General features: G+C 38.2%; 2 protein-coding genes across 3 annotated transcripts in view; both read left to right on the top strand.

Moving 5' to 3' along the window:
* LOC107564948 (synaptotagmin-like protein 1) overlaps nucleotides 1-8,457 on the top strand; it is an 11,850-nt gene extending 3,393 nt beyond the window's left edge. Inside the window, exons 2-17 of one of the 2 annotated variants that reach the window (XM_016250124.1) lie at nucleotides 725-870; nucleotides 2,009-2,072; nucleotides 2,208-2,253; nucleotides 2,533-2,572; nucleotides 3,234-3,592; nucleotides 4,217-4,865; nucleotides 5,079-5,164; nucleotides 5,254-5,271; nucleotides 5,353-5,457; nucleotides 5,996-6,168; nucleotides 6,264-6,366; nucleotides 6,450-6,611; nucleotides 6,759-6,834; nucleotides 6,948-7,047; nucleotides 7,687-7,892; nucleotides 8,018-8,457. In XM_016250124.1, coding sequence (XP_016105610.1) covers nucleotides 725-870; nucleotides 2,009-2,072; nucleotides 2,208-2,253; nucleotides 2,533-2,572; nucleotides 3,234-3,592; nucleotides 4,217-4,865; nucleotides 5,079-5,164; nucleotides 5,254-5,271; nucleotides 5,353-5,457; nucleotides 5,996-6,168; nucleotides 6,264-6,366; nucleotides 6,450-6,611; nucleotides 6,759-6,834; nucleotides 6,948-7,047; nucleotides 7,687-7,892; nucleotides 8,018-8,157 — 2,473 coding nt within the window. In that variant the 3' untranslated portion in view covers nucleotides 8,158-8,457. The remainder of the gene's footprint in view (nucleotides 1-724; nucleotides 871-2,008; nucleotides 2,073-2,207; nucleotides 2,254-2,532; nucleotides 2,573-3,233; nucleotides 3,593-4,216; nucleotides 4,866-5,078; nucleotides 5,165-5,253; nucleotides 5,272-5,352; nucleotides 5,458-5,995; nucleotides 6,169-6,263; nucleotides 6,367-6,449; nucleotides 6,612-6,758; nucleotides 6,835-6,947; nucleotides 7,048-7,686; nucleotides 7,893-8,017) is intronic. The other variant, XM_016250125.1, reaches the window with a different exon arrangement.
* Nucleotides 8,458-8,719: 262 nt separating this feature from the next.
* LOC107564987 (gap junction alpha-1 protein-like) lies at nucleotides 8,720-10,693 on the top strand. The gene is made up of 2 exons (XM_016250175.1): nucleotides 8,720-8,929; nucleotides 9,492-10,693. Exon 2 carries the CDS (start codon nucleotides 9,537-9,539, stop codon nucleotides 10,599-10,601), a length of 1,065 nt encoding a protein of 354 aa, XP_016105661.1. The 5' UTR covers nucleotides 8,720-8,929; nucleotides 9,492-9,536; the 3' UTR covers nucleotides 10,602-10,693.
* Nucleotides 10,694-11,515: the final 822 nt, after the last annotated feature.

Here is an 11,515-nt window from a genome sequence, read left to right as displayed (position 1 = left end):
TTGTGGCTGGTCAAGCAAATGTTTGTTTGTGCTTGTTTCTGTATGATATAATTGTTCATATATCTTTTGAAATACTGATATTCTGGTCTATAACTCCTCCCCGAACTTCCCTCTGCCCTGTATCTTGGTCTTTCATTGGCTGTAGGTCATCGCCGATGTAGTGTTCAGTCAGAAATCATTGCACACAGCGTGATTGTGAATCAGATTCCCTCAGATTGCGTCTTTGATAATTCACACTGCGTGATTGTCCCTCGTGTGAACGAGCACCGATTTGCCTCCGATTTCGGGCACTTGTCAGCGATTTCGCAAAACCTGTCGGCGAGTGAAAAATCGGGCTAAAATCGTGGTGTGAACTCGGCATGAGGGTTAAGTGTGCTTACTTAAAGGGATAGCTCATCCAAAAAAGTAAATTCTGTCATCGTTTTCTCACCCTCAAGTTGTTCCATACCTATACAAGTTTCTTTTTCCTGTTGAACTATTTTATGACAGAATTTTCATTTTGGGTGAACTTTAAGTATGCTAGTGAACCCTAACTAGTGAGCCAAAGCATATGCTAAACAGCTAATCATATTTTTCCTAAATATTGCCATTTTCATTTTGGGGTGTGGGAGCAATGTTTAAGTTATAATGACTTCTGCACATTTTCCAAAGTCTTTGGCCAAAGTATTCTAAATAGTGCATCTGTAGTATTCAGAACCCTGTTTGTGCTTTTATGACATATCAGGAAACTGAGGCAGTCAGTCCCTGACTTTCAACAGCTGAAGACTTTGACAGGTGAGTGGTTTGAAGAGCTCAGGGTCAAGCGATACGGGCTGCAGACAGATGTCACTGCAGTGGTGAGGTCCTCCATGAGATGGAAGAAAACAGCAGGTATGCAGAGTTCATGCCATCATTATTGAGCTGATGCTGTTATCTTTGAGTACACACAACACACCTGTCTGGTCATTTCAAACTTTTTTGCTTTCTGACTGAGTGTCTGCCCTGTATCTTGGTCTTTCATTGGCTGTAGGTCATCGCCGATGTAGTGTTCAGTCAGAAATCATTGCACACAGCGTGATTGTGAATCAGATTCCCTCAGATTGCGTCTTTGATAATTCACACTGCGTGATTGTCCCTCGTGTGAACGAGCACCGATTTGCCTCCGATTTCGGGCACTTGTCAGCGATTTCGCAAAACCTGTCGGCGAGTGAAAAATCGGGCTAAAATCGTGGTGTGAACTCGGCATGAGGGTTAAGTGTGCTTACTTAAAGGGATAGCTCATCCAAAAAAGTAAATTCTGTCATCGTTTTCTCACCCTCAAGTTGTTCCATACCTATACAAGTTTCTTTTTCCTGTTGAACTATTTTATGACAGAATTTTCATTTTGGGTGAACTTTAAGTATGCTAGTGAACCCTAACTAGTGAGCCAAAGCATATGCTAAACAGCTAATCATATTTTTCCTAAATATTGCCATTTTCATTTTGGGGTGTGGGAGCAATGTTTAAGTTATAATGACTTCTGCACATTTTCCAAAGTCTTTGGCCAAAGTATTCTAAATAGTGCATCTGTAGTATTCAGAACCCTGTTTGTGCTTTTATGACATATCAGGAAACTGAGGCAGTCAGTCCCTGACTTTCAACAGCTGAAGACTTTGACAGGTGAGTGGTTTGAAGAGCTCAGGGTCAAGCGATACGGGCTGCAGACAGATGTCACTGCAGTGGTGAGGTCCTCCATGAGATGGAAGAAAACAGCAGGTATGCAGAGTTCATGCCATCATTATTGAGCTGATGCTGTTATCTTTGAGTACACACAACACACCTGTCTGGTCATTTCAAACTTTTTTGCTTTCTGACTGAGTGATAGATACAACATACTGTGTCCTGATTATGCCCTGCATTGCCCTTCGCTACTGTAACTAAAACTCCATTTCACTGTTAAGTGAATATGAACTAGGTGCATCTAGGTTTGAATCAAGCAGTTTTGAGTATGTCAGAACTGATTATATTTGCTGTTTCCTTTTTAACTCAGCTCATAAACCCAACCCGTTCCTGAATGAAAAGGAGGATCACATTACACCTTCAACGTATTCAAAGTAATGGCCTTTATTTTACAGCGCTGAACTGCCAACCAAATGTATTTTGGATGGATTTTCAATATGTAAATTTTTCAATATGCCTGTAATATGATATATTTTTTTACATATTGTATATATTTTTGTCCACCGTAGTCCATCAGCTGACCCTAGATTAATTCATCCAGCACTTAGTAAAGAGGTTTGTCATATTATATATTATATTTAATTCAATTAAATTCAAGTTTATTATTTGTATAGCGCTTTTCACAATACAAATCGTTGCAAAGCAGCTTTACAGGAAATTAAGTTTCTACAATATATTTAGTAGTAGCTTGTCAGTGGTGACTATGTCAAATTGATGTACATATGACAGAAATTAACGGTAAAATTCAGTGTAATATTTCATATTTAGTTTTTCTGTAAATATTTAGAATGTAAGACCAGAATTTCAATTTAATTTTTATTTATTTATTTACAGAGTTATCATCAATATACTGATGAGGACTTTATGGATGGTGGTGAGTTTTAATCACATGAATAAACATGGTTTTTTTTATCATTGAGGATTCATGAATGCTTTGTAGGGAATTACAATACCGTCCAAATCTGGGGTTGGTAAGATTTTTAAATGTTTTTAAATATGACTCTTATGATCACAGATCCTGCATTTATTTGACAAAAAAAAGTTTATTTTTCCTGTTGAACTTAAAAGAATATGTTTTATGACAGAATTTTCATTTTGGGTGAACTTTAGGTATGCTAGTGAACCAATTTTTCCTAAATATTGCTATTTTCATTTTGGGGTGTGGGAGCAATGTTTAAAGACTCTTATGATCACAGATCCTGCATTTATTTGACAAGAAAATACAGTAAAAACAGTAATATTATGAAATAGAAAACAGTTAGTTTAAATTGTAATACTATTAAAATGTAATTTTTATCCTGTGACATAAAGCTGAATTCTCAGCAGCCATTACTCCAATCTTCAGTGTCACATGATCCATAAAAATCATTCTGATATACTGATTTGATGCTCAAGAAACATTTCTTATTATTTTCAGTGTTGAAAACAGTTGTGCTACTTAATATTTTTGTGGAAACTGATCATTTAGTTTTGTGTGAGTTCGATTTGGTGATATTTTGGTCATACTTTTCAGTACAAATGATCTGTGTTTACAGAGGCTTCATCTGCTCCAAGAGTGGCTGGAAGAAAAGAAAAACTACGAGCAGAACTCAATGGCAATCATGTCCTCAATAGCACTGACCCACAAGACAATTCATCAGAAGCACAACCCAAAGAGCTCTCTGGTGACCAAACAACTGTTTTTCCCTTCTTAAGTGCAGTTCAAGACACTAAACCCGAAAGAGGCACCACAAAACATGCAACAAATCCAGAGCCAGGGCGAAAAGTTTCACTCCCTCAAGTATTAAGTAAAGACCAATCGTTTGAAGAGAACTGGGTGAAGATATCCCTCGAACCGAATGCAGTGAAACCTATGCATGATGAAAGCAATAGTGTTGGACCTAAACAAAAAGAGGTAAAATCACATGTTGAGAATACAGAGACCTTAAAGAAGCAGGACACATCAAGTCCAAACACAGAGCCTCCATCTTTAAATTTCATGGACGAAACATCATTTCAAATTGTATCTCAAGCTGAACCTAAAGACTTTAACCAAGATGTTTTCTTAGAAAGATGTTCATCAACTGAGTTTCAGAATCAACCACAGACTTCCTTACTTTTCACCAGTGATAGGCCAGAATTGACTAGACACTCAAATCACAAAGTTTCAGAGGAGGTTAACGAGTCTACTAATGCTTTCCAAGATGGTACAGGCAGAGATCTGTAGTGTTCAGTTGATTGTACTTTTAGAGAGTCTGAGAGCGATAAACTGGGTTCCTCAGACTCTGCTAATGAGCATGATAAGAGAACGATGGTCTCCAGAGATATACTTAATGATGAGGCAAGTTCAGACAGGAAGGGAGATGAAGGGAAAACTGTAAGCGCTGGTTTACTTGCTGAGACAGATCAAGTAGTTGAGTGTGTAGCTGGTGAGGAACAAATCAATAAGCATTCCTCTGCTGAAAAAGCATCCCAAAGTCAGTCATTAAAATGGGGGATTGAAATGGATTCTCATGAATTTCCCTCTGACACTCTGCAGGGGAAAGATGCTTCCGGTGATTCTGCCGATGACCGACCAGTGGAAATGGAAAAGAAAACACCTAAAAAAAATGAGCTGTTGCACAATAAAACAGCCGATATAAGTGCAGTAGAAGATTTCAAAATGTCATCACCACCTTCAAAACCAAGTGTCAGTGACAAAACTGTGCAAAGATATCTTGATGCTCATGAAGATAAAGAAAAAATTAAGAAAAAGTCATCAAATGATCATAATTTAGCAAAAGACACTAACAATACAAGTCAAGTTTTAGCAGAATTAAGCCAAGACTATCTTTCAATGACAGATAATGGGAAATTAGTGCACATTGGAAATGCTGGAGAGCACGTTGACACTAAACATAACGACAAAACTGCTGTTGAACCAATTCGACCAGCTAAACCTACAAGTGAAGATGTTGCTGGGCTGGGTCAAGGTTCTTCAGAGATAAAAGTTGAGGAGGACAATGCTGAAACCGAGCAGGGGATGAAGTCAGATATAGTACTAAGTGTTCTGGCCAGAGCTCAAAAGACAAGACCACCCGTCCTGCAGAAGAACACTGCTCTGGAGCCAAAGCAGGAGACTAGAGATGATATGGTTCCCACAATAGTCATTATGCCATCTGAATCTCCAGATCCAACAAAAATGAAAGGTAACTGATTATGAGATCTGATATCACCATGTTAGCTTGAAGTGTGAAATCTGATTTCTGAAGTGCCCTTAAGGGCTGATATGTGAGAAAGACACTTCCTGTCTTGTTTGTCTGTTCACTTAAGCTCAGGTTTAACTTAAGTTAGATTTCTCCCGGTATATTCACATGCATGGATTTATATCTTAATTGAGCTTTATTCTTTAATTTCTTTAGGACAGAAACATGGCGTGTCAGATCTAGAGGCTTTACTTGAGGGATCCACATCTAAAACTCCTTCCTACACTGCAAATGCTCGGGGGGTGAGTTACTGTTCATCCTGCAAATGTAATTTATACTGTTGCAGCACTTTAAATATCATTTCATCATTCCTTTATATCCTCCACTGCAGTGTGCAGTATTGATCAGAGTAAGTTGCTTGACTGTCAAATCAAATGTAAGCTTATGTTCTGTTTTGCTGTTTTTGTTTATATTGTTTTCTATGTCACAGGATGAAGGAGTTGATTCAGATGATGATGATACTTCATTGTCCAGCTATGGGTCAGATCTCTCTAGCAGAAAAGGCTATTCGGCTAGCGCGTTGTCTCTTACTGATGTGAGCTGGACCTTTTCCGTTTCTACTTTGTATTTTTAAAGATGTTTAAAGGCTTAGTTTGTCATTGCTTGTCCAAACTTGTCAATTACCTGATAAACAGTTTATTATAAGTAGTTCCGGCCCCAGATTTATGGTTGAGCCAGTGCTGGCTTGTTTGAAAGGCACCATAAAGCCGTAGTGTTTTAAGTAAATCAGCAGATGTTTCTGCATATTAAACATCACAAAAATAATCTAAGCAACGAAAAACACATTTAAATAGCCCTTAAATAGTATAAAATATCTGCATTACATAATGTCACTGAATGTTGTTATGTTTTGCAGTCTAGCATGTGCTTATGCCACATAAGGGCCGTTGTGCTCCAGTGGGGCACAGGTTCAAGTACAGACTGTGTCATTTCCTCATCCCATATCCCCCTCTCTCTCCCACCCTTTCCTGTGATCATTAAATTTCCTATTCAAGTACAAGGCAATAAAAGTCCAAAATTAAAAAAGATGGTGTTCCAGAGATTTATCCGTGTTCCTTCCCCTCCCCCATAAGCGCACCGGTAGTTTGCTGAGTGTGTACAGCGACGCAGGGGATTTTGGGAATGTTGAAGTGCAGGGCTCTGTGGAGTTTGCAGTGATGTACAGCCCTGTTGGAGAGCTGATCATCATGATTGAACAGTGCCAGGATCTGGCCATAGCTGATCCACGTAAACAACGCACTGACCCGTGAGTTCTGAAACTAAAAAGAAAATCTGTACTAAGAAAATAAATGAATTAAAGCTATATATAATCTATCTACCTATCTATCTATCTATCTTCAGTTATGTGAAGACCTACCTCTATCCAGACAAGTCACGTCGCAGCAAAAGGAAAACTTCCATTAAGAAATGGACTGCGAATCCAGTTTACGTTGAATCTCTGAGAGTATGTTTCTCTGTGACACTAAAATATCAAATGAATATTTAATATAACCTTGCATCTTATCTGTACTGTAAATCTCTATTCAGTACAAAGTGAAGCGTGAAGAGCTGCCGGATAAGACTCTGAATCTGTCCGTGTGGCACAATGACTCCAGAGGCAGAAATCTGTTCCTGGGGCAGGTTGAGATCAGTTTTAAGATCTGGGACTGGGGACATGAGGCCCTCACCTGGTACAACCTACAGCCAAAGGTACACTGCCTAAAATGTTTGTGAAAAACATACTTTCAAATGATTTTGTGTTTAGGAACAGCCTGTACGTTCTTTCACATAACGTGATATCTCAGTTCAACCTAGTTCTCTGATATAACAGAATATTACATTTTCTTTTGTTTATAGACCTCAGAAAATCAAGAATCGCAAGAGTCTAATGGATTGTTATCAATTTCACTGAAATATGCCCCTCCGGAGTCCGGTACAGTTTCAAATGTCAATGTTGCATCTGTGTATTTCATATCATTCTGTATACCTAAGTTTAGAAGTGCAGCTCATGACAAACAAGCTTTAAAATGTGTTATTTGATTTCAGGTGGGTCGAAGAACAGCACCGGGGAGATTCATGTCTGGCTGCGGGAGGCAAAGGAATTACGTCGCCTGAAGCCTCAGGGAGTCGATTCATTTGTTAAGTGGTGAGGGTGTGCCTGTCATCTGTTACGGACATGACTTTCAAAGCAGCTAAAGCCATTGTTCCATCTCTAACTCTCTTTCCCTCTCTCATGCTTCCTCTTTGTTATGTTTTTTTTTCTATCCAAGTGACATGAGAAGAAAGGAAATGACCCAGATGACCCATTTCTTTCATTTTGTTTGGTTTAAAAGATAAAAAATTATATACAGAACTAACTTCGTTGTAACATTTTCACAAACTCATTTTACACATAGTCAGACAAATGTTTTTCCTGATGCAGTTTTATAGGTTTAAAATGTCTGTTCTAGCACTATATGTATTTACAGTATTTTGTTTAGATTTACATAAGCTACTGTGAGTCAGACAAAAAACATGACCAGGTCATATTTCACCCCAGAATCAAAAGAAAAAATAAGAAATTTTACTGTATTCTCATTACTGTAATGCCTCCAGTCATTTCAATTAAAGCTTATTTTGAGATTACATTACAAAAAGTAATGTATTTTTTTGTGATATATATATATAATTTAACATAAAAACAGAATTACATTTCTTATTTCTTTCTTTTGATTTTGGGGTGAAATATGACCTGGACATATTTTTGACAGGTGAGATTCACTCATAATTTTGTTTTGTTTCTTAGCTACATTTTACCAGATACCAGAAAGAAAAGCCGCCAGAAGACTCGCATTGTAAAAAAGACGCAGGACCCTGTGTATAACCATGCCATGGTGTATGACGGGTTCAAAACTGGGGAGGTCAGTGAGGCCTGCTGCGAATTGACTGTTTGGGATCACAACACACTCGCCAATCAGTTTCTGGGAGGTCTGCGCCTCAGTCTCGGAACAGGTAACAAAAGCATTTCTTCATTGCAGCTGTATTTTGTACCTAATCTATATTTCGAGTCCTGATCTAAAAGCTGAAGGAAAGTTTTTTGAAGCCATTCCATTAACAGTGTCTCTCTTAACTTGCAGGACAGAGCTATGGCAAGAAAGTTGATTGGATGGACTCGATGGATGAGGAAATTCAAATATGGAAAAGAATGTTGGCTAATCCAAACAGCTGGGTTGAGGGAGAGCTTCCCCTGAGGTCCTCCATGACCCCGAGGAAATGAACCTCCTGAGGCTGTGGTCTGAAATGTTTAGTTGCAAAAGAAAAACAGTTGTTGGTTCCCAAAACAAACTAAGCATATTCGATTACCAAGTCATTTTCTTCATTTCAGCCCAAAAAAATTATATTTTCTGCAAGCAATACAAAGAGTATATTATGTTGAGAACTTAGTTTGAACATCAGATATGACTATTAGCTATCGAGAGTATATATGGAATAGTCAATCATGCTTAATCATATTAAATAATTTATCCATACATAGAGATGTGATTGTTGTGATTCATTTTAAAATAAACAAGCGAAATAAAACTTTTGATGTTGATTGTTCACTGAAAAAAAGATAGAACATGCTTTTTAAAATGCAAATGTGATTAACATTTATATATTCTATAGATTACACTGCTATATTAATTGAACTTTTCAAATGCGCATATATATATATATATATATATATATATATATATATATATATAAAAGATTTCTACAGCAGATGGCGGTGTTTCCCACTTTCATTGCACTCCCTTATTCCAAGACATTTCCTCCCAAAAAAATATAACGGAGATGGAGAAGTTCTGGAAGTCCATAAGTTTGAGTCAGCTGACGTTTAACTTTCCCCCTTCTGACTAAGTCCCTCCGACGGATGTGATGAGGAAACTTTCGCCGTAGGAAAACTCATTTTATATCGAAACTGGTTATTTTGGGAAAAGTTGTCATTGAAATGTTACAAATAGTTATCGTAATTATCAAGACGTTTGGCGGTTTTAACGACTTTCCTGGTAAGAAACATACTTTACAACATAGCATTTAGTCAACATGTATTGGAAATATGTTAAAGCTTAAAAGTTGGTAGGATACAAACTGTATAGGCCTATATTTGTGTATGTATGCATGTTTTTGCTTATTAAATAGCGTCGTTTGTTTATAGTCTGGAACTGGATAGTATATAGTTTAAAAATATTTTAGTTTGTTAAATCTGTGATAAGCCTCAGAAGTTTGTTTTCCAGAAATACTGTGTTTTTGTGATTAAAAAAAATACTATGTATAAAAATATTTTTTAAACTATTTTATCCTTTAGTATTTGTGTTTTAGCCTATTTACTTGTTGTTCTGAATTTTACAAAAATGCTAGCTTTTTTAAATATCTGTTGAAAAGTCAGAAATCCCCAAAGCATTATTTCAAAACGGGGATTGACCCAGGAACATTTCTGAAGAAGAGCCAAGGACTTATGTTATTGTACTTGGCAGTAATATGGGGAGCGAGGAGACCACTTGGATGTGTTTAACACCGGGGGGGTTCATCTGTGTTTATAACACTCATTGAATTGATTCTCTGTGTCAGCTTGAAGGTTGGTCATCTCCTGTCTAATCCAGAACATCTTTCATCATGGGTGACTGGAGCGCACTGGGGAAACTTCTTGACAAGGTCCAGGCGTACTCCACGGCAGGAGGCAAAGTCTGGCTCTCCATCCTCTTCATCTTCCGGATCCTGGTGTTGGGGACGGCGGTGGAGTCTGCCTGGGGAGACGAGCAGTCGGCGTTCAAGTGCAACACGCTGCAGCCCGGCTGCAAGAATGTGTGCTACGACAAGTCGTTCCCCATCTCCCATGTGCGCTTCTGGGTGCTGCAGATCATATTTGTGTCCATGCCGACCCTCCTGTACCTCAGCCATGTCGTGTTCCTTATGCACAAGGAGGAGAAATTGAATAAAAAGGAGGAGAAATTAAGAGAAATCCAGAGCAAAGGAGGAGATGTGGATGTGCTGTTGAGGAAAATTGAAATGAAGAAATTCAAGTATGGCCTGGAAGATCACGGGAAGATCAAAATGAGAGGAGGGATATTTTACACATATATAGTGAGCATTGTGTTGAAGTCCATATTTGAAGTTGTTTTCCTGTTGATTCAGTGGCACCTTTATGGATTCACGCTGTCGACCGTTTATACATGTCAAAAGTTCCCTTGTCCACATAAAGTAGACTGCTTTTTGTCTCGTCCCACCGAGAAGACGGTTTTTATCATCTTTATGTTGGTTGTTTCACTTGTCTCTCTGGCCCTCAATGTCTTTGAGCTTTTTTATGTGATTTTCAAGAGGATGAAGGACCGATTCAAAGAGTCGCAGAAAAACTTTGAAAGCACCTGTAATATCAAGCCCTGCCCAAGGAACCTGTCCAGTTATGGGTATTACAACGACTGCTCAGCCCCCGTCCCTAATCTGGGCTATAACCTAGATACGGGCGATAGGTCCAACTCCTCTGACAATTATGACAAGCAGGCTAATGAGCAGAACTGGACTAATTACAGTACAGAACAGAACCAGCTGGGTCACACTCAGCGCTTTCCATATCCCGAGAAAGTGACTCTGGGGAAGGATCTTCTGCTGCTCAAAGAGCTTGAACCTCGACCCAGTAGTCGAGCGAGCAGTCGGGCCAGGCCGGATGATCTTGACATCTAGCAGAAGCCTCAAACACAGGTTCCATGGACAATTTCGAACTTTTACAAGCGGTGAACATTAAAGCTGCAGTCCGTAACTTTTTTTGGTTAAAAATGATCTGAAATCAATATTTGAGCAAGTACATAACCAGCCAGTGTTCAAAACTATCGCCTTATTTCAGTCCGATTCACAACGGTTATCTTATAATAATGTTTTCTATTTTGAGTGGTATGTGTAGGTTTTCACGGGAAATTCGAGCATGGCACTGCGTCATTACGTCACGTCTGTAAACATAAAGAAGTTGTCCCGGCTACTAGGCAATCGCATGTGAGGATCCTGCAGGTGGCCAATCGTTTATAGCCTTTTCTCACAGCAGCCAGAATAATTAAATTTATAATTTTGATGGTGGATTGTAATCCATAAAGGATTATGTGTTTATGAAACACATGTGAATGAAATTAAATTATATTCCAGTTATAAATGTGCTTCTGATTACAGATAGCCTGGGATTACAAAGATTTGTATTTTAAAGAAAACTAGTTCGAAGCGAGCATAATTTGCTTTTTGGGTTAAAAGAATTTCTTAATATGAAATTCGAAGAGTATGACAATTAGATTAGACTGTACAGAAATTGAAATCTACACGTTAATACACACTATACTCATAGTCACTAATGCTGATGTTGTTAACATTAATCATTTGAGAATAAAGTATAACAATAACAATAATTTGAATGGTTTGATGTGATATGAGCTAACCGATCTTTAGATTTAATCACCAGCAAGATTTATGGTAATGCTTTTTTCCTCAGTTGGTCAGAACAAACGTGGCAGACTTGTTACTTACTTGTTCAGATGGCAGTATACGGTGAAAATTCTTATTTGGGTCATATTCCAAGACGTAGGCTAGAATCTGTGATTGCGAAGTACAGTAAA

Source organism: Sinocyclocheilus grahami, unplaced genomic scaffold (assembly GCF_001515645.1).
Source record: "Sinocyclocheilus grahami isolate Dianchi unplaced genomic scaffold, SAMN03320097.WGS_v1.1 scaffold972.1, whole genome shotgun sequence".
Classification (NCBI taxonomy): Eukaryota; Metazoa; Chordata; class Actinopteri; order Cypriniformes; family Cyprinidae; genus Sinocyclocheilus; species Sinocyclocheilus grahami.
Note: the sequence above shows the minus strand (reverse complement) of the source record. Positions and strands in the feature narration are given on the sequence as shown.